The following is a 26166-nucleotide window of genomic DNA, read 5'->3' on the forward strand; positions in this document are numbered from 1 at the left end:
CCAGGTAGTTCTGATGCACACTGGTGTGACTTTCACAGGTCTATTAACCCAAAGGGTTAAACCAGTTCTCAACAGATTTTATTCATCTTCATGATACCCCTTGGAAAAAAGCATATAGCAGTCAACTATCCCATATTATAAATTAAGATACTAAGATTAAGAGATGTATACATTCTGATATAATTACTGCCTCAATTAGATTGGAAATCCAGACCTGTAATGCTACTTTAAAATGGTGATAACAAAAATTACTGTCAGCTATCATCTACATTTGTGGATGAGCTGGGAGTCACATTAACATATTTGAATCACCAGTACCAGCTGATCCAGCCTTCTTTTTGTCACGCTGGTGTCTCCTGGGTGTCTCTATTTCTAGGGAAGAATGGTCTTGAGGGGTTAGATTATATTGGAGGGAGGAGGATGACACTGACTGCAGGGCAACAGGTGACTGATTATCTTCAACAGTTTGAAAATACGACTTTTAACAAAAAGTTTTCATCGTCTGTATTTGGTTTTCAGGCAAGCCCTGTAATCCAATTTTCACCCTAAAATTTTAAAAACTTACTCGAATGACATTATATCTGTTGAAGATGCCGCCAGCATTACCACCGTCTCTGTGTTCTCGAATTGTACTTTGCATCTATGGAATAAAATAAAATAATTAACTTTGGGAATATATGCCAGTGTATAATTCTAAAGACATTCCTTCTGTTATTCTCAACATTTCAATTCTATCACATTGTTTCACTAATGAGTCTAAGACTCAGCACTTATAAATAAATAGGAGTTCACTATAAATTGATCAACACGTTTAATGAATAAGTATTTCTAGTGAGAAAATAGTCACAGACATAAACATTAAACTTCTGCATTTTCTTTTTATTTTCTACTAGAAGCTTTGAAAGATTTTTCTGCAAATACAGTAGGGAAACATATAAATAAAATATTGCACTAAAGTCATCCACATTACTGTTTTATGGTACTGAGAATGAGAAGCAACACTCTGATTAAGTCAAACTCTCCACATTCAATGAATACCCCATTGAACAACTGTTAAAAATAAGCATAAAGAATTTTTAAAAACCAAAAACTTTTGTTCCCTAGGTGAAATATTCCTATCATCTCTTTAATTTGGGATCTCAAAGTATAACTGCACAGATCAGGGGAAGTTAAATAAAACATGTAGATAAGTAGAATAACTTTCTTCAGAACACTACTCATCCTTCTTCCACTCTTCAAATTAAAAAGAATTATTATGGAAAAGTAAAATGTTTTAAAGACCTAAGTTTCTCACAAAAGTGACTCAAAGAGTTAATTATCTCACCGCTCCATTTGTGAAGTTATTCACCACATTTTTGACATTATTATCAAAATTTACTATCAGGAGAATGACTAGGCAATATGACACTAGAAGACAAGATGCTTTCTTGATAGACTGGCTAAGTACGAGCTGAAATACTACTCTTAGGTAACAGGGCTTGGTTCCTGGAATGGGAAGAATATGAGCACTAAGTCAAAAGCAGAAAACAAACAACAAAAATGTAGGGATGCCCTTCTCTGCAAAATAATGGAATTAGGTTAGCCAGCTTATTTATTATGCTGATGCCATTATGCACTTTGTTTCTTATGCATAAGATGTGAGGCATACACCATCAGTAGAGAGGGAATCTCTAAGGCATCCGTCCACCAGGAGGTTCATACAAGTACCCTTACTCTGGTGCTTTCAAATAATGTGACTGGACAAATGAAAGGTGACTCCACTAATGAGGCAGATTTCATAGGCATACCTGAAAATTAGGCATATTATTTTATAATCACATTTTATAACTTTGAATAAAAATAAAGATGAGAAGATATTTGCTATCTAAGAGGCGAGATTCTCACTTCATATCATTCTTAGGTAGCATTTTAACGATGTAAGAAAATAGTTGTAATAGGGTTACATGACTTTCAAGAAAGTCTCCAGAATAGAAAGACAGATCTGGCCTACCCATTGGAAACCTGAGCTTTATGATGTAAGAGTAACGTGGCATAGTTCTAACCCACAGACCTATTTTAATTTTGGGAATATTCCACCGCATGGCTAAGGGACAGAATAACAGATAGGCAAGTGACCATGAGTCAGTGTGAGACAAGCTTATCTCTCTTGGAAAAATAGGTTGAAGCACAGATTTCAGGAAAAGATTAAAAATTCTGATGTACATTACCTCTTCTTCTACTGACTGATATTCCTTATCTTCTGGAGCAAGATCCAGCAAAATAGTTCCCTGATTAACACAGTGAAAAGTCAAATAAGGATTGGTGCCTGTGGGAAAGAACAATCAACATGTTAAAAAAAACCATTCAGGCTCTATTTTAGGGAAAGCTTTGTCATAAATAATTGACATTTTGTAACAAGTCTAAACTATTTGTAATCTGAACCTAATATATAAGGTTATATTAAACAAGTACATCCAAAGACAAGAGAAGTAATGGAGATGTGTTTGGGGATCAATTTCATCTGTTCTTACAGAGTTTCTTGTACATACAGCAGGGCTCCACAATTATTTGTTGAACTGAACTCTACCGTGAATGTACATGAAGCTATATCTGATACAAAAGAGAAACACACTAATTACAATGTAGTCAGCTCTAAAAAGAAGCATTATCCTCTAAAAACTGTGAAATAGCTTGAAATGGTCACTTACAGTAAGTTTAAAATACATAATTCTTGTTAATTTCATTATCCTTGTTAATTTAATACAGATAAATAAGTAAGTCTCAAGCTCAAAAACCTATGGTTTTGTTTCACATCCCTCTTGCAATTTTATTAGCTCTGCAGACTAACTAACTCAAATTGTTTCCTTTCTCTCCCCTGGCTTTCTTCTAATGAAACTTCTAACAAACAGAAGTGGGAAAGGGCAGAAGTATAGACTACAGAGATATTTAGGATATAAAGTGTGAGGAGAGAGAGAATGACTCAAATTCTAGCTGGAGCACTGAGGAAGGGCAATACCAATAACTGAGATGGGGAAGGCAGGAGGTGCTTTTCCCATCGAGCGTGTGAGCTCTGGGGTCAGATCGCCTGAGTTCAAATGCCAGCCCTGACACTTACCTTGTACCACTAATTTCTGAAATTTATTTTTCTCTGAATAGCTTACCTTGTTGCCCACCTAACAGTCTTTCCACTCCTTTGATTAATTTGTGGCGGTGTCCATATGCATTAATGCCTATTTCTTTCAACTCTTCATGACCCATATCAGCCAATACATCTAGAGTAATCTGAAAAATGATACCGAATTAATTGTTAAATCTTTAACACTTCCTCAGACAACAAAAACTCTTCCATGTCTTCAACGCTGGAATACCCATTCAAATTAAGAAAATTCTACTGTGTCCTTTATATGCACGAACTTATAATCTTCTTAAAATTGTCTTGATAATCTTATCTGCCTTTTGCTCACATGAAATACTCTTTAATTTGCTTTTAGTAGATGGAGAATTAAAATGGGATGAACAATGTTCTGGAAATATAAAATGATCATTGCTATATTTCCTTTTAATTATTTAATTCTACCACCTTCTGCTTGCCCCAAGATCTACGAGGGCAACCAGTAGCTTGAAAGTGCGGAAATCCCAGATCCCGGTGCGCAGCAGGCAGTAGAGGTGAATGGTAAGGGAAAGGGAGAGGTGCTTAGCACAACGAAACAGAACGTGGCAAAAGCAGGAATCGGTTTTAGGTAAGCAGGATTTATATAAAGATAAGGAAGAACTTCCCAGGGCTAAGAAATATTCAAGCACAGAAAGACTGCCTTATAAAACAGTGAGATTTATGTCACAAGTATTTTGTTAGATTACAGACCATTTTATATAGAAGCTATATAAAGAATTCTAATTTGAAGAAGAAAAAGAGAGAGTAGGTGGTTTTTAAGTTTTCTTATAAATTCTCAGATTAACAATCCCTGAAGCCTAACTAACATATCTATTGTTGTCTAAAACAGTGGTTTTTAATTGTTGGTCATTCGTCCCTATAGATGGAGATGATTAGTTAGCTACCACCATGACTCAAAATCACCGAATTCCCTATGTTGACTAAATGAAGCTGTGACTCTACCGCCACCCAGTGGCAGCGTTCTGAACGCACAGGTGAAACCTTGGGCGGCCACACTTCTTGAGGGCTCAATACGCAATTTTCCAGCTCAGAGGAAGCTGGCCCTGTGACAATCCAAATACTACTTCCTGAGACTAGCCTTTGATTTTCTCTTTCCTTAGAAAACTGAGAAATTCTTTTATAGACACCCTTTTTCCACTCAAATGGGATATTTTTATTTATCCATAGCTTCTCTACCTTTATACTTACACAGAACATTTTAAAAGACTGACAAATTAGGCCTGGAGCTCTGATTTTTTTTTTTTTTTTTTTTTAAGATTGGCACTTGAGCTAACAACTGTTGCCAATCTTTTTTTTTTTTCCTGCTTTATCTCCCCAACAACCCCCCCCCACACACACCCCCCCACCAGCTGTATATCTTAGTTGCAGGTCCTAGTTGTGGGATGTGGGATGCTGCCTCAATGTGGCCTGACGAGTGGTGCCATGTCCGAGCCCAGGATCCCAACCCTGGGCCACCTCAGCGGAGGACGCGAACTTAACCACTCGGTCACAGAGCCAGCCCTGCTCTGCTGATTTTTATTGTCAGAATGAAATATTATATAATACGTCCGATCTTCTCAATGCAACAAGCATACATCACTCGTTCTTTGGAAATAATTTACTATATTGCTTTTAAGTGGCCATTTAAGAAATAATTGCTTCATTGCACAAAATGGGCAATTCACTTCCACTCACTCAAAGGAAGTTTACAGCAGAGCTCTAAAAAGCAACAGTTCTGAAACATATATCTTTGAGACAGAATATTTCACAAAATAATAAAAGTCCTTACATTTTTAGCAAATGTGATTTTAATATAATTTGGAAACTGTATACAGGGCTTACTACATTATTGATATGCCATGTTTTTCCTTCCAAGCATTCTATACTTCAGTTTAAATAAGATTAACATAAAAAACAGGATCTCATATCTATGTGGTAGCTTCAATTCAAAAAATCCTTAAGTTTTTCTGAATTGATACATATAGTGTTTATCCGGAAGACGCAGAAACCAGGCCAGCACAACACAGTAGTTCTACAAGGTTTTAGAGAAGAAATGGAGAACGTTTAATATATCTGCTCATTATATATCCCCAATCATAAAATGAATACCTCATTTAATCCTCATGATGACCTATGAAGTACTATTAACACCCTTATGATGAAACTGAGGCTCAGAGAAGTCATAAAAACAGTACACCGAAGAGCTGAGATGTATTGCCATAGGAATCTTTCCCTTGCTTATGTTCCTGAAAAGGATGCCTAGAGAACTAAAATAACTAAACATTTACTTGCTTTGAGTCACATGCCCAATTTGTCCCCATATTCATCAGGCAGTGGCCACTGGAAAACCTTAAATGATAAGCTAAGGAACTTAGGTTTATGTTCATTTGTTCACTCCTTCATATATAAGATGTTTAACGAGTATCTTCTACATACTAGATATTTCCAAAAAAGGAACTAAATAAACACTTCATTTAATTCTAAAACAACCCACTATAGCTCAGAAAGTTAAATAACTGGTCCAAAATGGTAGTAAAAGAGTGGGGCCAGGAAATGAGCAGGATACTACCACCAAAGTTCAGGCTATTTCCTCTTCCAAGGAGATAAAAAGTAAACAAAAAATATGGTAAAGGTTGGTAAATTTGGGGGGAATCCCTACGGGAACTCTTACGGAGGTTACCTACTTGGTCAAGGCCGTAAGGAGGACTAGGAGGGAAGAAAGGGGGTCAAGGAAGGTTGTTAGAAGAAGGTAATTCAGCTAAGAAGCAGGAGTCAATCAGGCAGAGGAAGAAGGGGCAGATGTTTAACAGAAAGGGAACAGCATGTGCAAAAGGAAACTTAAGTGAGAGAATACAGAACGTCTGAGAGACTAAGTACTGAAGTTCAAAATGGTAAGAGTATCACGTACACACAGGGGTAAAAGAAGAGCTGGACAGAGCACAGGCAAAGGGCAGATCTTAAGGGGCTCCACGTATCAAGGTAAGATAGCATCCGACAGGTCCCAGGAAGCCTTTTCAGCGGAGTAATACAAAGCTGTGTTTTAGGAGGAGAACGGTGGTGCTATGAAGGGCAGATTTGGAAGAGAAAGCGACTGAACAAGATAAAGATGGAGTGGGGTAAAAGAGATGAATCAGAGAGCAATTTCAAAGGGAGAGATACAGGGACTGGTACATAGAAATGGTTAAGGGGGGGGAAAAAAGGAATGGAAGGAAAGATTATTCAAAAATTCTGAAGCTGAGTAAATATGAGTTTATTGTATCAAGAAAAGAAATGAAGCACCTGGAAGTAAAGCAGGTTATCTGGATTTCAGACATGTTGCTCCAAGATGCAGGGCTTAGTTTATACTTCTAGAAAAGATTTTTCTGGAAATTATCTTTACATTGACTCCTTTTAAAAAAAAAATCTTAACTTTGTTTTATCCAAGAAATTACAAGTTTGTCGGACCAGTTATTTATATCTAGCACACAGTAAAATCAAATTACAATCTTTAAAATAACGACCATCCATGTATCAGCTAAATCATCTTGCATATAAAGCAAATGTCACTTCAAGAAGGTTACTTCAAGAAGGACTGCCTCTTCTTTCTAAGATTTGTTCATTTTATCTGGAATGGAGACAGAAAAATGAGAGTTTTAATGAAAAAAGTCTTTTTTTTACTTGGGCTTACAAGGTTGCAGGCTTCAGTAACAGTTATTAGAACTAACTTTAGAAACATGTTCACAATGAATTTACTTGAGTCCATGCCTTTGTCTTTAAGAATTTGAAATAAAAATTTATATGGTCACTTTTCCTGAAAATATACAGGTTGACCATACATATGCTCACAAGGAGTCTTCTAAGTCACGGCATTCTGTTCCAAGGACTGCAGTGTAAATCGAATCGGTCTTTCCCATGGAAAAGTGTGCTAGTCAGAAAGCTACATTATAAAGGGCCAAGGTGACACTGGTACTGTATATAACTAGCTATAAAGAATACAAGTATACGTTATTTAATATAGAACTTGGTAAAGTATATATGTCAAGACAAGTTAGTTAAGAGACTTCTGAAAGAACAACTGTGAAGATAAGATGTGAGGCTCTGATGCTCTGAACGAAGTTTTCCTGGGACCAGAAACAGAGTAACTATATTTCCAACTCCACTGGGAGAGAAGTATGCATGAGTACAAAGAGAAACAATAAGATATTATGTGTCAAAGTATCTTAGGAAAGAGAATGACTCTCTGGCTTAAGCTAAATAGGCATGAATTAAATGAATACAATGCATGAACCCTGCCTACACAAATATCTTGACCATCATCACATATTATTAGCCTGATATAGAATGTTAACAGGAGAAAATTCTATGGGTAAGTTAATGGAAACGGTTACAGAATTTATTACTCCACAACTGAAGGCTAGTCAAGTAACACTTGCAGTCAAAATGAAAATTAATTTGATTGCTCAATGACTGGGCCAGCAGACAGTCAAACATAGTTCAATACAAAGAAAGGCAGTATCATTTGTCTGGAGGAAGGTAACTGCGCTAGGTAATATACATTAATGGAATAGTCAACATAATGATCAAAAAAAGGGATATAGAAATTATTCTGGCAAAAAAAATCAATGGAACCATTTACTCAGAACAAAACTGCAGTGAAAAAGATAACAATGAAACTGATGAAGCCAGGATAAGCTGTCAAAAGGACCAACTGTAAGCCTAAACCATTAAACTATTAAAATTAATGAGATAACCATGCCACAGGAAATCAGTCACTGAAAAAGAGAATATGTAAAGTAAAAAAAGAAAAAAGAAAATAAAATTACGATGCAAAATGTGTGAAAGAGTAGAAACTCAAGTCCTTTGAAAAACTTTCAACAGCCAATTGGAGTTATTTGTTTGAATTAGGGTCTTTGGTTTATTAAGTAAAGATGTGTGAAATTTCACAGTTATTGTGGATATGATTTGGGAATAAGAGATATGGCTGGAATATGGCTATAGCAGAGGATAACGATTTAAAACAGCTTTAATACCTTCAGGCAGGGAAGAAGGCAAAAAGATTCTAGTGTTTAGGATATTCTCATAAGAAATCTCCAAACCAGAGGGTGAATTAATGGTAGTTGAAGCTTAAAGGAAAGGAAATGATTCTAGCAGTCTATGAAGTCCTTACCACCGGACAAAAGACACATCCAATGCTTCATTAGAGCATATTTGAAAACTGGCAGAGAAGCACAGTATGACCAGGAACTTTAACTACCTGGACATTTGAAGGTATTCTTATATTTTACAGGTAAGGGAAGGGATAGGTTAAATGTCTTCACCAAGGTCACACAGCTAAGAAGCAGCAGGAAATAATCAGAATCAAGGTCTTCTTTTAGCCCAGTGCTATTTCTGATCCACGGTTTTGATCATTAAGAGGATTAAAGGTGAACTACAATAAATAATATAAAGAAATTTAGCTAAAAAAAGAAGAAGACATTAGAAAATCTTACCAGTATTAACTGATATGAAAAAGACTTGGGGATTTTAACGAACTCCAAATTGACTATATATCTACAAAGAAGCCAGAATGGGGCAAAGAGGCCAGCAAAGAATGTGGAAACTGTATCTATATAAAGAATAATTGAAAAAGAAGGTAAATTTATCCTTAAAGAGGAGAAACCTTGTAGGAGTGAGTGGTTGGAAGGGTAAGTCCATGAGAAGTTGACATGGTCTTAGAATCACATGAAGGGCTGTATTATGCTGTCGTAAGCTGGATGGCGGCCCTCAAAAAGACACATCCATGTTCTAACCCCCAGAACTTGCGGAGGACCTTACTTGGAAACTGTTCTTGACATCTCTGTAGATGTAGTTACATTAAGGACCTTAAGATGAGGAGATCACCTAGGACTATACAGGTAGGCCCTAAATTCAACGCAAATGTCCTTCTAAAAGACACACAGAAGAGAAGACAGACGGGGAAGATGGAAGCAGAGACCGGAGTGATGTGGACACAAGCCATAGGGGTCTAGAAGCCAGCAGAGGCATGGAACAGATTCTCCCCAGAGCCTCTGCGGGAACTGCAGCCCTGCTGACACTGTGATTCTGAGCTTCAGGCCTCCAGGCCTGGGAGGGAATAAATTTCTGTTGTTTGAGCCATCAAGTTTGTGGTAATTTGTTACAGCAGCTCTACCAGACGAATACTTACGTAGACTAGAGATTACATTTCTGTGCAAAACAGGGTAAATGTAAACATGAGATCAAGGGATTATACACGGGGGCAGTTTGGGCACACTTTAATTACAAGCATTTTATTATACCGGCCCTCATTGTAACAAGTTATCCTCCCCGGTGGATGTTAAAAGGGCAATTCCTACATCTGGGAAAATGGCTTAATGATCTCTAAAGATCTTTCCCATTCTAAGGTTCTATGTATATCAATTTAAACTCATTATTATTATTCAATATTTAACACTGATCATGGTAATAAAAGCATAAAGTAATAAGTTAAAAACTCATTATTTTGTAAAAAACATAATGACAAACAGAAGAATCTAAGTTCATAAACACATTAATGATGACTTCACACTATACTTCACAGACCTTTAAGATGTACCCGAAAATAGGATAGGTCTGTGAATATATGGCCAAGTTTTGCTTCAACATTATTTTAGACTCCAACTGAACCACAGAAACTTCATAGAGGGGCAATTTTAAAAAGGTATACTTGTCCAAGAATTACTTCGCTTTCCAATTTAATGGACAATTGCTTCATGAAGATTTTACTAAACAGTTAATATAAAAATTTCTCACTCCTTAAGTGGAGTCTAGTCCCATTAGTAGTAAAATGAGATGAGTAAGTGTCAATATCTCTTGGAAACACAACAGTGAAGGAAGATTTTGAAAATATTCTTTTGAGGCAGTTTCACAGCCTAAGTCCTGACATGTAATAAATCATATAGAGCCAGATTGTTTATAAAGATATAACAAAATAACAAAGACTCCCATCATCTGTTAGGCAATTTGGGGAGAAGTATACAATACTGGATTCCCTTGGCTTCTTTAGAAACTTGTTGTGAGTTTTAAAATAGCAGTTAAGAAGCAAAAAAGAAACAATGAGTAGCAATTAGTAACTGTTGATATTTAATTTAACATTCTCAACTATATGTAAGAGAGCTTACCTGTTCTGTTTCAAAGATGTCCCGAAGGTGTTCAAGACCCAGGCTTTTCAGGAACTGGCTGATATTCATGTCAAGACCCGCAACTAAAACAGACATATATTAACGTTTCTCAGAAAGAACTTTATCAAGCTAAAGGAAGGTCCAGTATTCACTTAAAGCCATGGCTCTCTGACATCCGTGGCTGTGCGGATGAATTTACATAGCATAAAATAATCCAGAATACACAAACTTCATTCAGGCACTTCAAGTGATCTTTGAATTTGCTTGAGAAGTTAAAGCAGCGTTTATTTTTATCTTTATAAAATCAGTAGTATTTACATTAATTTTAATATTATAGAGCATAATCTAATTCTTTTGTAAAATATTTAATGGTGGATTTAAAACTCCAAATTTATCAGCTATTGTTTAGTTTTCTCTCCCTATGTAATCTTTCAGTTTTTTTCTGATATATTTCAGCAATAAGACTCATTCAGTAGTTCAGTAACATACTATGGTTGGAAACAGATGTACTGGACTATATATAAGTAAGAACAATGTAGATATCAAGGAACTTATTTTATGAAGACATATTTCTTATAAGCTGTTATGGATATGAAAAGTTGCAGACAGGATGTTCAAGAATTACCAATATTAAAAAGTGAATCTGTTAATTTAAAAGAACAAAAGTCAAAAGCCAAATAAGCATTCCCAGGGCATACTTGCCTTCTCCTTCCTTCCTTTCTGTGCCCGCTGCACCATCCCCTGTGTTGGACGCTCCTCCAACTGCCAGTTCTGCTAAAGGGCCAGTGAGGTTATCGATGCTGCTGGCGGCGGACAGGCAGGAAGGGGTGGATGCTGGTGAGATCAGAGAGGCACTCACCACGGTAGCCTGAGGTTTGAAACAGGTGGGTAAGGCCTCTGGGGGCATGGCATCTATCAGCAAAGCTCTGATATCGTCAGCCTAAAAATAGTAATACAAAAAACACAAAATAGTACATTTTAAAACGGTAAGTTTTTCACTAAGGACCAAACGCTTTGTGAATTTTTTCTGTAATGAATGCCTCCCTATTCCCTATTTGTTTTTGATCATTCCGTCTTCTTTCCTTCTCTAATCTGCAGCTCCAAAGAGTCCCAGTAGTTTCAGCGGGTAGAACTGGAGAAACTATACAATTTTTAAGAAATATTTTATCTTTTGAAGATCTAATGTACAGCTTGGTGACTACAGTTAATACTATATTATATACTTGAAACTTGCTGAGAATACATCTTAGGTGTTCCTGCCACCAAAACAAACAAACAAAAAAGGTTAACCGAAAAAAAAGAATGTGGGCTATGTTGATTCTTGGAAACACTTTCTGAACACTAAGGGAAAAGTGTACATACGATTCCGATTGTTCATACTGATTACATATGCATTTAAAGAATATGTAAACTAATAAAGATTTGAATAGAGTTAAAAAATAAAATATTTCATCTTTCATTTAACAAAAAAGCATATTTCAGAGTGTTGATTCTTAATCTCTTCTTTAGGAGTTTCCATATTTACTATGTTTTGTTTATGCTTAAACAACTTACAATAATTTTTGTTCAGTTATTTAGTGCACACTCAAAAATTGAATGTACAATTAAAATCTGGTGCAATTTTAAAGCGGCAGCACTTTAATTTGGCTAGCTATTCATGAACTTTCCAGTTTGTTAGGCATTAACTGCTGTTAGAAGATGTGGGAGACAGCCTCCAAAGCTAGCCAGCCATTAATTCCCTCCTCTGTGTACACGTATGCCACCCCTCCCATCAAGTAGTCGTATTTATTTTCCTTCCCTGGAATCTGGGTTGCCCCTTGAAAGCAGAGGAAGTAATGTTCTGAGGTTTTTGAGCCAGGCTTTAAAAGAATTGGCAGCTTCACTTTTTCTGTCTTAGAAGCCATCCTCCATGTTGTAAAGAAGTTTGAGTGGATACCGAGAGACGAGATAGCAGGTGAGAGAGGCCCTGTAGGATGACCAGCCATCCTAGATGCTGCAGCCTCAGCTGAGCTCCCAGCTGAAGGGAGCTGAACAAACAGCAGAATTACCAACCGGAGCCCAGTCAACCCACAGAACTGTGAGAAATACTAAGTAACTGTATAAGCCACTCCCTCAGTTTGGGTTAAGTTACTAAGTGTTTTGAAATCCTTTGTTACTTAGCAGTAGATACAGGAAACAGAATGTGGCTTGGAAAAGTATTTCTGGTTTAAAAAATTATCCATAAAAATTATACATAATTGTGGCCATTTTCAAGAAGTTCAGGGAAGATGATGCTGTTGTTTAATTTTGTAGTTAATATTTAACCACTAAATTTAATTCTTTGTTTTGAAAATATTTCTAGAGTATATTAATTTCCATCTTCAGGATAATAATATACTGACCAGAAGTTAATTTTCCGTTGACTATCTCATAGCCTCAGTTAAATGATCATGAACATCAGTTGCTCTAGAATAACATGCCAAATAATTTTGAATATGTAAGATACTTAAATGTAATTCTTTGAGGAATCACTCTAGTATGTGTTTTCTATGGTTCAAGTTTCCCTCCAAGTTAAGCATGGCAAAAAGAAGTAAATTAACTTACTGCTTAGTTCACCTTCAGAGTTTTAAATTATATAAAAAATGAGAACTTAAAAAATTTCAGAAGGAAGGAAATTTGTTCTTCTAAGCGAAATATGCACTGCTAAAAGTAAACCTGCTAAGCCTTGGAATTTAATGTCATCTCTGAAAGTACAGAAAGCAATACTTTTGAAAAGGGAACTTACTGTTGCCAGATCTAAAGGTGTCTGACCTTCCTGGTTCTTCATGGTTGGATCTGCACCATGTGCTAGGAGTAGAGCACATAACTGTGTCCTTCCTTTTTGGGCTGCTTCATGAAGAGGAGTAAATGCCCACTTATCTGTTGCATTTACACATGTGTTGTATTTTATCAACAATGCTGCTATGTCCACATGCTGAAGAAAAAGGATGTGAAGAGTTAAGAATCAGATCATCTGGTAAAGCACCATTGGGGACACTGTTTTATTTAACATTTCATTCTCTCTGTATCTGTATTCTTATCCTTAATAGAAGTTTCTTCTATTAAAAAAGAATATTATTCCTACCCCTCTACCTATATTTTTGACTCCATCTTTTCTTGCCTCTTCCAAAATCTCAATTTCACAATTACTCTTTTATCCTGTAATTCTTTGTGGGCACTTTTAAAATGTTTTATTTAGCCTTCTAACATAGTCAGATTTTGCTTGAAAACAAACACATAAAATGGAACAATTACCTGACTCCGAGTCTCCTACTAATGCTCTAATCTGTCTGCCAAACTTTTCAAACAAGCTTCCTATACCCACTGCTTCTCTTATCTGCCCACGTCTCTTCTAACCCACTGCAATCTGATCTAGTGATTGAAACACATATCTCAAAGATTCTCAGTGTTCTTTCTTCAGCCTTTGGGAAAGTAATATAACCTAACAAAACAATATTTTACAAAAATTAGTCATGTCCAAAATGACATAGGGGGTGGAGGAAATGTCAGCAGCAGACACATTAACTAATAACCCAGACGTGAGGTGACGAGATCCTGAACTGTGATGGTTAGAGAAGAATGGAAAAGAAGGGCTAAACATGAGAAATTTTGAAGGAAAAGAAAAATACAAAGTTTTAGAAAGATAAATTAACTACAGAGGAAAAAAGAGAAAGAAAAATCAAAGATGACTACCTTTTTTTAAAAATGTGGTCTAGAAGATTAAAAAACAAAGGTAAAACCATTAACAGTAATTGAGTAGCAAAAGTTTAAGTCGGAATGAAACCATAAGAAAGGTAAGTTTCACTTGGGGTATTCGGGGTATGTAGCTTTTGAGGTAAAGTATCAAAGGACAGATGTTCTGCAAATGGTTTGACACAAAAGGCTGCAGCACAGCTAAGAGGGCATCACTTACTTGTTCACCTACTCTCCTCACCCACTCACCCACCAAACAAACATCTGCTGAATACCTACTAAGTGCTGGCCCTGGGGTAGAGACCCTAGGGGATTACAAAATGCAACACTGAGTTGATAGTCGTAGCTACTTGATCAATGAGCTCACTAAGAAAAGGAACACAGAAAGATAATTACAACAGGGAAAAAGCCTTCAGAACAACAATCTTTTGGGAAAGGAGCCTGGAAGAAGAGTCCTCAGAGGAGGACAAAGGGGCAGTAAGAACTGAAGAAGAATGATAAAGGGCAGGACTGTGCAAGACAGTGTAGGAGAAAGCTTCAAGGAGAGCACTTTCTCTCAAATAATACGTTCTATATAACAAAAGGGTTCAGCTTCTTCCCAAGAGTCCTTATAAAATAAGCTGAAGACAGTTGATTATGCAAAGATAATATGCATTCAATGATTAGGCTTTTGAGAATATTAAAAATAACTTTATTTTTATAAACATTTTTAGGGATGCTAGTTTGGTTTTCACTGAAGTATTTCTGAAATCCATTTCAACTCCAATATTCTATAATTTTGTGCGACTGGTATTATACTCCTTATGCACACATTTCCTGGTATAATTTGATCACTTTTGATAATTAACTCAGAAGCACATTCTCTGTTGAGAGTAGATTTCTAACTTACTCTGTTGCTCAACTGCAATAAACTGAGTTATCTGAAGCTGACTTTCACAAAACGGGAAGAGATGGGGAAAACACAGACAGAAACATCCCATGATGGAATTTAGGGCATGTTTCTTCACAGCTTCCTTAAGACAGTCCTTCCTTTCTTGACGACACTCGTTTCAAAAAGAACAGGCACTTTTTCTGAGGTAGTATTAAAGGTTTTTTTTAAATATAATACAAATATTTATCAATTTTAGGAAAAGTAATTTCAGAGAACAAAGAGAAGAAAATTTATTAGAAAAATACAAATCAGACAACTTCTAAGAAAGCTTCCACATTTGTTCTGACAATACAAATACCAAAAAAAAGTATAATGAGACTAGGGCTTCTGAGAACAGACTATTTTTTGTGATCTTTTTGGGATTATGAATGATATACCATCATTATAAAATTGATCGTAACACAAAAGGCAGAAATAGGTACCATCTGTGGTACTATCAAAATCACTTAAAACAAAACCAAACAAAATTCAGTAATTTACCTCCCTTATTCAAAAGACATACGTTGAAAAGGATAGCTGTTTTTGTTCAGTTAACTCAAAAGCATGGCATAATTTCCAGCTTTTCTCCAGTAAGGCTATAGGCTAGTAAACTGTGTTGCTGATGACTAATTTTGTTCTACTCTTATGTGTACTGGCAGAATAATGTAATTTGGTAGACTAATTTGCAAAGGCTTCCAAAATTAGATAGTCCAAGGAAAATTACGTGTGTGTGTAAATGAATTGCATATATGGTATGTGTTATTAAACTTTCTTTATATTGAATTGTAATTATAGTTTATGCTCAGAGAAACCAATTACATACTTGTTAAATCTGCTGACGAACATCTGAAAGAGCAATAAACAGGAAGAAGTGCACTACTACCCAACTAGACTGAAAATACAATTCTCAGGTGTTTTAAATCGCTACACCACTGGGGCAGAAATAGTAACTGACATTTTAAGGCTGATAAATGCAATAAATAAGCTACAGCTCAGTTCTATATAACAGTGAAATATTGAACTGGAAGGTCTAGAAAAGGAGCGGAACTCTGTTGGAATGTTTCCAGAAGAAAGAGTCAGTTTAATACGCCTTCGGAATCCAGCAGCAGCACAGAATGCTTTAAATGACAAACACTACACAAAAAGACTGTGAGGGCCCTCATTTAATTTAAGAAAGGTGGGAAGCAGGAAGAAGAGAAATGTGCTGAGGCTCTGGTTAGAACCATTTTATTTAATTCTACAGAGGCTTTATTACAATGATGTCATGAAATCCCTCCAATATTATACTTTTTAGAGAAAGCACCAAAAAATGAAAAAGTTGAGAGAGAAAACTCAGCAAATCACTTACTCTTATAATAGAAAGTTACATGCTTTGTGGTAAATAAATATCAATGCATCAAATTTACCGACTGGCAGAAAAATGAACTGTCTTGTGTAAAAGTATATTAAAGACTAGTTAACATAAGGCATTATAATATAAAAACACTACAGGATAAGGCCCATTACCATTAATATAAACTCTCATGAAGGCTGCAACTTTTATTTAAACTTCTTATGATATTAGAGAGAAGCTATTTAAGTAGAGATCATTGGGTAACATTATACTTCAAACTACTCTACAAATAGCTTTGTTTTTATATAGAAGCCTCTACCCCATATGAAGTACCACAGAAATCTTCTCAAAACTATTATTTCAGGGCAGTGCATCATATACACCCTGCTGCCAGGCCAGTTCAAGCATCAGTGGGATGAAGACTATATAACCAGTGTTTTGCCATCCTAACAGAGAAATGTGGACCAGAGCCCTACAATTTCATTTAAATGTCTAACCAAGGCTTATGTGTAACGTAAACAAAAAAGGACTTTGGAAAGATACAATAGATTTATATATCAGAAATAATAAAAATATAATTATACCTACCCTTTAGCTAAAGGAAGAGAAAGTAGCTTTTAAAATTTTTATATGGTGTTAACATTTGTCCTTATTTCAAGATTACTGAGACTGAGATAAATACTAATTTGATACGATTACTGACAATAGATTATATGGTATACAGATTGCATTAGATAAAATTATTTTGTAGAGCAGAGATTCTCAGTGGGGAGGATGACCTTACCTAGTGCCAACAGAGAATCACTGTGTGTCATGAGAGATGTTAATGGAAAGAGTACACGTTGCACGTGGCAAAGACATGGCAACCAAAAAAGGTCAAGAAACCATGAAAGTAAAGGTTTTAGTGAATAACAGTACATAATCCAAAACTCACAGATATTTGATTTTTGAATTTACAAGTTTAACACATGAAGGACGTTTAGAGTGTCTCAAAAAATCCACCCACATCATGAGGTAAAAATACCTGCTACAAACCCATTATCTAGCTCATAAGCATTCCTTAGTAGAAGGATGGGATGAACCAGGTTGATCAAAACCTCTACCAAATGTCCTCTACACAGCCTGGAGAATCATCTGTTCATTTCCACCTTGGTAAGTTACCTTCATTCACAAAGAGGTTAGTAGGGATGAAGTAACAAAGAGGATAACATAAAAAGAGAATGAAACAAAAAATGTTCATTATTTTTCTCACTTGGAGTTGCAGAGGAGAGCAGGAGTGGTGGACAATGCTGAAACAAGTTTATAAAAATGGAACCATGGGCCTCCAGAGGTCAGCAGACTGACTGCATTGCACCTCCCTGCAGCTAACAGCCAGAGAGCTTCAAGGGAACATGAGACAAGACAAGGCCAACCTGCACACTACAATTCTATTAGCCACAAAAGAGAACCACTATACATTTTATTTCTCGCACACTGGTCACCAAATGACACACATGTATAATAAGTAACATCTCAACACCTTTCCCATCAGAAGAATGGAAATTAAAAGGTAAAATACTCATATAAATTTTTACTTTCTTCACCCTCTGTGACAACTGTGAGGACTGTGAAAGGAAGACTGATGGGACAGAACTTTTCCACACCCACAATGTATGGGATATACTGAAAGACATGATCCACAGAGTCTACAGAGTTGATAGTCTAAGTTTTACTAGATCAGGTCAAGAATTATAATGCTACTGCCCACACCGACCCTTACTCATTAGTAGGCTTATAAAGAAGTTAAAAGACTTTGATTTAAGTTCTACTGATTCCATCAGCTTTATAAACTCTTAACTGAAGCTTAGCAAATGGATTAGTGGGGAGAAGGATCACGCTAAGAAGTGGTAAACATTAATGTCCAAATGATATATATTTATAGTTAAAACTCAAAGGTAAAAGGATTATACATAAATGTATATGTAGTGTGGTAGCGGTAAATATTTACCACGCCTGGTCTTCAGCACAAATATCTGTACAGTGAACATGAGAATCTTACAGGAAGGAAGGTTAAAAGAAAATTCTAACAATTTTAATAAAAGATTAATCATCTTCGGAAAGGTAGTTTTACTACAGTTTCAAGAGGATTTTAGTACTAACAAAATATTTATTAAATCAGAAAACTTTCAATTAATTTATATCACTCTTGGAAGTATAATTTTCTTTTCTGTTTGTCCAACTCAAAACTGGATTGTTTGCTTTCCTTAAAGTATTCCCACTCAGATTTCTCATCTCCCTGAAATACTGGTCTTTGCAGAGGGGGCATGAGAGGAAGAGGACGTTCTCATTATGAAGGGCAAGGGAGTAGAGAGTAAGAGCATAGGGAAATCACAACGATTAGTTTTTACTTGTAGTTTGCTAGGCTTTTGCAAATCCAGAAACTGTCCTCATCAAGTGATTCCAACTGTGAGAACCCCTGGTAGGTACAATCTGGAATCTGTGGATTGTTACAGTCAAATAGGGATTAAGTAGATGAACAGACAAGCACAGGAGAATTTATCTATTCCTGTGTGATTCGTCAGGTCTGAAGTGGGCATTGGTGACTGCCAGGCAGTCAGTTCCAACAAAGGTCATCAAGGCTGCAAGACATCCCTCTTCCTCTCCCAGCTGATGAGTATGGTTATAGTGCTTTGAAGGAATGACTCGGGACTTTCACTCTGGGGTTTTCACTAGTCTTTCAAACTCTAAGAAACCATATTTACAAATAGCTCAACCATTTACCTGAAAATTTTCAAGATGCTAATGATAAACATAAAAGCAACTATAATTTCCATGCCTATAAAGAGGCCTACTGGCTTTTACAGTTTCTAAAATCTACTTGAGGTAGAGTTAAGATTTATTATCTGTATCAATAAATATTAACTGAGCAGTCATTAAACACCTATTATTGTGCTAGATAATGTGAAGAGACCAAAAAGCTATAAAAAGCATGGTCCTTGGCCAAAAGATAGGCTAAAAAACATTCTGAATAGTAAGATTAAAATTGCGCTACATTATGCTATTGGTTAGATATCTGCTTACTTCGTGTACAGTATACATTTAATAAAGTAGTAAATCTCAGGGAAGTTTCCTCCACTTGAACTCTAGCATGCTCACCCCATAAGATGCTGCATTGTGAAGAGGAATTAAACCACCTTTATCTTGGGCATTAACATCGGCTCCATGCTCTAGAAGATATTCAGCTACTTCCAGGTTGTTGTAGCCTGCTATTAGAGTGAAACAAGGCAAACATGTCAGCTTACAAGAAAAAAATATATATGTATATAAATAAAAATAACTGAAAAATGTTACAATTTTAAGACTTTTCACTTTAAAAGCGAATACTATTATCATATAATTAACAGCTTTTACAATAAGACACTATATAAAATTACGTCCATCAAAACCATTTTACTGACTAGTTCCCTCCATGCTCAGCATTTCTTTCACCTTCTGGTAAGCTGTATTAGGTGTCCAAGAAAGGACAGCGAGACTTGAAGTGCTGGAGATCCCTACCTGCCAGGTGCAGAGGGGTTGAGTTTCTGCCCTGGGTGTCTCTGCAGTTGATATTCTCTGGGGTACAGAGCTTCTGCACTCTGGCCAGGCAGCCTTTCTTGGCAGCGTCCAACAAGGCAGCATCTCCTCTCAGCAAGTCCTGAATATCTGTGTCTCCTTCTTTCACCAAATCTAAAGGTGTATTTCCATCTCTGTTCTTTTTAGTTGGATCTGCTCCATGCTACAAAAAAGAAAAAAAAACACCAAAAAAACCAAATGGGGTTTGCATTTTTGTGGCATCTTTCTTAAGGTTTATTTGTTTTTAACTTCACCTTCACTCATCCAAGGAAAGCTATCTATTCTATATGCATTTTGAAAAACAGAGCAAAATTCTATTTTATTTTCCAAATTTCCTACTTAGCAATATATTGAATCAGCTCCTAACCACTTCTCAACCAAAACCCCAAGCCTCAGGATCAGCAGTGACAGTGAATTGGGGAAGGTGCTGAGTGCCTTTTACTTCTCATATCATATAATTTCTCAAACTCCAAGTGGTCTTGGGAACGTCTTTTCCTTTTAAGAATGGCCTGAATGTTAATTTGACCAGCTTTCAATTACATAAAGATATTCAGTGTATATCATGAAAAAGAAGTGTGGAAGAGGAAGACACACAGGTGGAAAAAGCACTTAACTCTAAATGCAATCAGTAAGAAGAAAGGTTAGTAAGTCTTGTAAGTCGTAACACCTAGCATGAAATTACATACAAACGTATTAACAATTAATTTGATTTTTAAAGCTTAATCACCTATACCTATGAAATAAAGTAAATAAAAGTCAAGAATCTTTATTATGAGCCTGACATAGACTATTGGCCCAGTGGAGAAATCTGCAATAAACCAAGCTAGACAATGAATTCATGGTGACCTGGAAGTTATTTCTTAACAACCAGTGATAATAAGAACAAGTATCAAATACAGTATTATTCTCAAGACTCATAAGAACATATTTGGTACCATAAAAGTGGTGAGAGAATAATTTTATTTATATTTAACCAGGATCAGTTTTTCTCTAGTTACAAAAAAGAGAGAAAACTATATAAATACATGTCTGGTCATTTTTCACATACTTTAATTTAAAAAGAACACAAAAATATTAACTTAGTTTCATATAACTACTAGTTTCTACTATTTCATGTATATCCCCCAAATTTATATGAATAACTTTGTTTAGAGATTATTTTATATTTTAATAAAAATCTGATATTAAAATAACATTCTTATAAGATATATGCATTTAAATAATGTTTCATAATGAGGCATGAGTTTGTTAACAGTAATAAAATAGCCAGTAAGGAAAAAAATCAAACTTGATCAAAAAACTTGCTTTTCCTTGTACAAATGCTTTCTGATATCAATGCTATATTAGATAAGCAATGCAAACTAATTCAACTCTCTGCACAACCTACCTTGATGAACTGTGATGAACTGAACTTAATCAAATCAGTCCAGAAAGGCACTTCAGACACTACTCAAAGCTTCTCACGTATCATGAGATCACACTGAAACATCCCCTAAAATCAAAATGGAAGCAGTCTCTACAGCACTTACCGCACTTAAGAAAATAATTTACTTTGACGTAATTTCACATACTAACCAACGAATAAATATACTTCATATTTCATAATTTTTAAAATTACATACTTTTAAAAGGAGCTTGCAGATTTCATATTTTCCTTTAGCTGCTGCTTCATGTAGAGGGGTAAATTTCCACAAGTCCGCCACATTGACAGAAGCCCCGTGCCTTACTAAAAGCTCAGCCACCTCATAGTGTCCGTATGAACAAGCATTATGAAGGGGTACCAAGCCACTAAACAGAAGAAAATTATTTTAAAGATATATAACAAATATTTGAGTTAAAATGATCATTATAAGGATTCATAATTTTAAAAATGTCCCTTTCAATATAACGAGTTTCCCTAGTTTCTTGGTGATAGATACAAATCTTATAGCAATCTTTATACTTAAAATACATACAGACGTATCCACAGAAAAAGGTTCCATCACAACACTTTTATTTATTTATTTATTTTTGAGGAAGATTAGCCCTGAGCTAACATCCGCCACCAATCCTCCTCTTTTTACTGAGGAAGATTGGCCCTGAGCTAACATCTGTGCCCATCTTCCTCCACTTTATATGTGGGACGCCTGCCACAGCATGGCTTGATAAGCAGTGCACAGGTCCATGGCCCAGGATCCGAACTGGTGAACCCCAGGCCGCAGAAGCAGAGCGTGCAAACTTAACCGCTATGCCACCAGGCTGGCCCCATCATTACCATACTTTTAATTTAGGTTTCATCCTGGCAATATAAAGAACAAGAGCACAAAGTGATTTCAGAAATAACTAATCAATAATCTGATCTTACTATCGCTCAGATTTTCTTCCATTTGGGTTTTCCTAATGAAAGCTGTAGGCTTACTTATAAAACATAGAGTGCAATTTAACTTTTTCATTTAAGCAAGTTCTATCTTTTGTTTTGGTTTTCATTTTTTTCTCCTAACAATTCAGAAGTGGTTTATGTGCATGGGTTTAAATATTTAGGTGTCAAGCAATGAAAACTCACAATCCAAGAGATACAGAAATTTCAGTGAGAAAAATAATGATGTCAACCATAAACTCTATCAGATGAGAAAATCTGGCTGGGTCAACTTTTGAGCAAACTGTTCCGAGATGATTCTAAGTCCTGATTAGAGGGCAGCTGGCATTCAAAAAGGACAAAAACATCCTCACAAAAAAGGCTTCGCCAAAAGGATAAGTTTAAAGTTACACTTCAGACATGGCAAAAACAAGGTATCAAGTGTATTTTTATTTAGAGAAATCAGTGCTTTTTTTTTTTTTTTTAACGTTTTGAGAGCAAAAATAATAAGTGCTAAAATGGGCAGCAGAAACAAATGTTGGTTGCTCTCCAATGCACTACAGTGTTTTGAAAGTGCTAGTGATATTATTATTGATTATTCATGTCTGATGTGTCCCTTTTACAAGATAAACCCATGATGGTTAACTGAAGTCTAAGTTGTACAGTTTAATTCCACAGCACTCTCGTACGTAATTGCATAGAAAGGTGCTTGCTTATTTATAGTTTCCGATGATATGAAATTAACTCAGAATATGCAAGCTCATTTTAGTTAAAACTTCCTTCTTGTATTTCTAAATAGCTTCCATGGCTGCTTTAAAATCTGTCTAGATAAATTAATAAACTAATATAAAAATACACAATATCTGAATTAGTAAAAATAAAATTATGTTTCTATTAATACTGATTGACTGGGATGGATGGATTCTTTTCGGATGAGATTATACATTCTTAATAGAAAAAAAAGGATGAATAATAAATTACAAACTATATAGACACATTCATATAATGCAATAAAATACTATATACAAGCAATAAAAGGACAAAATGAACCATTACATACTGATATGGAAAGACATTCAAGATATACTACTGGATGAAAAAGCATATTGCAAAGTAGACCGTATGTATCACCGCCTACATTAAAAACCACCACCACAGCCCATACACTGGTACATGCATTTAAAAAATCTGGAGGATTACAGTAATATTTTACTGTTATCATCTCTAGGAGGTAGAGTGATAGGGAATTTTAACTTTCTATACTGTACATTACTATAATGTTTTAATTTACACTTTAAACTTTAAAAAAACTTGCATTACTTTTTTAATAGGAAGAAAATCTAAGACTTAAAAAATTTTAAGTCTTAAGTGACTGAATCGCAGCCAAATTCCAGCACATACCCTTTGTCTTTGGCATGGACATCGGCCCCATGGTGGAGCAGGTACTCCACGACAGACACGCGATTATAGCCTGCTGCAAAGTGTAAGGGCGTAGAATGCCGGCCCTCGAGGTCTCTGCAATTCACATTCTGAGGGCTGCAAAGTTGCTTTATGGCACACACACACAGACAAACACAAAAAGAACATTAATATTTATTCATAGATGTTGCTCCAAAATACTGCAGGCATCTTGGATAAATTGTAATTTTCTAATGAATATTTACTTGTAAAGATTAGATAAAATGAGCGATGTTTTAAAAATCAGCACTATGCTTGGCCTTACAGTGTCTACAAATATTCTTACTGTTTACAGAGCAATTTAATCTTTCTCAATGTTTCCTAGCCAAAATCCTAATGAAAAAGAAAAACTCATAATAAAGCAAGCATTCCCAAGGCAAATGATGCCTTCCTTTTCCATCTTTATAAGGCTGTCCTCCCTAAGACTACCTGTCACGTGTCTGCTTGTATCAACACGCACTTAGCCATTCTGTGCTCAAATAAGACCAACTCTGGTTGACTGCAGAATTACCCAAAGTTCTTGTCTCCTCCTTTGGCAAGCAAAGGAGGAAAAATCATATTAATTCTACCCACTTGGCCCTTTGCACTACCCACTTGGCCCTTTGATTCACTAAGCAAAGCCATGAAGTCAACAATGCTTTACTTGGTCTTCGGGGGATGTTTGCCTAACTCTATGAATCAAACTTATTCTAATCATTTTCCAGTTTTTGGCCTTTACTTCCATGTCCTTCAGCTGCGCCCTCCAAATCTCTTCTCTGTCTCCTTTCCTCCTTTTGAATGCTGTCATTTCAGCACAGGCTCCATTCCATCTACTTACAAAGCAGTAGGAAGCAAAGTAAGGATGGACAGGCTGCATTGCATCATCAGACTGATAGATGAATCACAGTGACAACATTTACACAATAATTTACAATTTCAAAGGATTTCAGATTCTTTCAGTGAGAGAATAATTCTCTGTGAAGTTGAACATTATCTCCATTTTACAGATAAATAAACCAAGGCTCAGAGAGGTTAAGTGACATCGTTTTTCATACAGTTGGCAAGGGACCAAATAAAGACTCACACCCTGTTTCCTTCATTTTTAGTCTCTTGATCTCTTTGCTACATCATTACTTACTTTCTTAATTACCTCAATTCAGGGAAGTGATGAGGAGAAAGGTAATAAAAAGAAGAAACGTCAAAAAGCAGAGAAAACGGTGACATTTTCTAGGCTACAAGGCATGAAGGCAGGGCTTTCCAGGTATTTGACAGTCTTGCTCCTGCTCCATCACTGTAATGAGCTATTACTATACAAAAACCAAGAACCTATAAGACATCTGTTTCTACTGATACACTGAGTTGGGGCTTTCACACTGTAGGGTAAAAACAGGACTTTTCAGGCGTTACAATTCATACGTGACAGAAAGGAGTCTGGGCAGTAAGAGAGAGCCTACAATCTTATCAACTCTATGTGGAAAAGCACCAAACTCTAAAATCTGAAGATCTGTTGTAATCTGGCCAGGTCAAACATCCTATCCTTTAAGCAAAAGCGAGTCTGTGGCCATTTAACCCATTAATTATAGAATCAAAAAATAAAATTAAATAAAAATGAATAATAGATAAACTAAAAAAATTGGCAGTAAACACCTTCTGTGGTGCCTCACATGGCTGAAGCTGCTTCCTGCTGCTGCTGCTTTTTCTTCTGCTCCTTGTATTCTACAGTAACTTTTTTTTTTTTTTTGCAGAGAATACTGGCAAAAAGAGGCAGGGAAGGAAACACAACTCATTTTGCCAGGTTACAAAAATAAAAGCCCACTCTGTTTATTAAATGTTTGGAAATTCTTTACTCTCTATTCTATTTCACTTTCTTTTTGAATGCCAAAGCAATTTTACATCCCTTGTACCTGCTTTTCATAATTTCAAATACTTTACTCAGCAAACGGCCTTTTTTCCTAATCCTTAATTTCTAATACTTTCTAAAGCCTATAGCAAAAGAAATTTACCAGGCTTCTCACTTAATTTGTGCTTTGTTTTCTTCTGCCACTTTCATTCCATTCACAAAAATAGATTTGGCTTGTACTGTGAATGGATTGTTTAGGAAACCTAAAAGCTGTAGCATATTTGCCTATTATACACAAAACAAGTGGAACTAATGTGTAGTATGTAAAAACTATACATTAAAAAAATAAACTATTAATTTAATTATGATGGGCACATAGCTGAGTTATAATGCTATGATACAGAAAAGGAGTCCTAATCACTTTTATACTTAAAGATTTTCTTTTATTAGGATACATTTCAAGTGATAAAAGTATTTTTAAGAAAAAATATATAACTTTTGATTGAAGAGAATTTCTCCCCGGTGGCTACTGGAACTGAAATTTACTATTTTTCTTTAAATAATTTAGATGATGTTGTAAGATGGAAGAGAAGTTGGAAGTGGCCACATATTGAAACAACAATAAAATTTCTGGGCAACAGAACTTAGAAAGTTTTCACTGTCATTTTCAACCAGTATACATCAAGAGTGATAAAAGTGCTAAAAATCACAAAAATAAAGTTCACTTAATAAGAAGCGACAAA

At 35.7% G+C, this 26166-nt stretch overlaps 1 protein-coding gene across 1 annotated transcript in view; it reads right to left on the minus strand.

Moving 5' to 3' along the window:
- TNKS (tankyrase) overlaps positions 1-26166 on the minus strand; it is a 202047-nt gene that overhangs the window by 16239 nt on the left and 159642 nt on the right. Inside the window, exons 14-23 of the mRNA XM_001495978.7 lie at positions 23548-23693; positions 21434-21599; positions 19755-19974; positions 19356-19465; positions 13031-13219; positions 10969-11206; positions 10267-10349; positions 3141-3261; positions 2208-2305; positions 566-640 (exon numbers count right to left, since the gene is read on the minus strand). Of these exons, the coding sequence (XP_001496028.3) occupies positions 566-640; positions 2208-2305; positions 3141-3261; positions 10267-10349; positions 10969-11206; positions 13031-13219; positions 19356-19465; positions 19755-19974; positions 21434-21599; positions 23548-23693 (1446 nt within the window). The remainder of the gene's footprint in view (positions 1-565; positions 641-2207; positions 2306-3140; positions 3262-10266; positions 10350-10968; positions 11207-13030; positions 13220-19355; positions 19466-19754; positions 19975-21433; positions 21600-23547; positions 23694-26166) is intronic.

Source organism: Equus caballus, chromosome 27, assembly GCF_041296265.1.
Source record: "Equus caballus isolate H_3958 breed thoroughbred chromosome 27, TB-T2T, whole genome shotgun sequence".
In the NCBI taxonomy this organism is placed as follows: domain Eukaryota; kingdom Metazoa; phylum Chordata; class Mammalia; order Perissodactyla; family Equidae; genus Equus; species Equus caballus.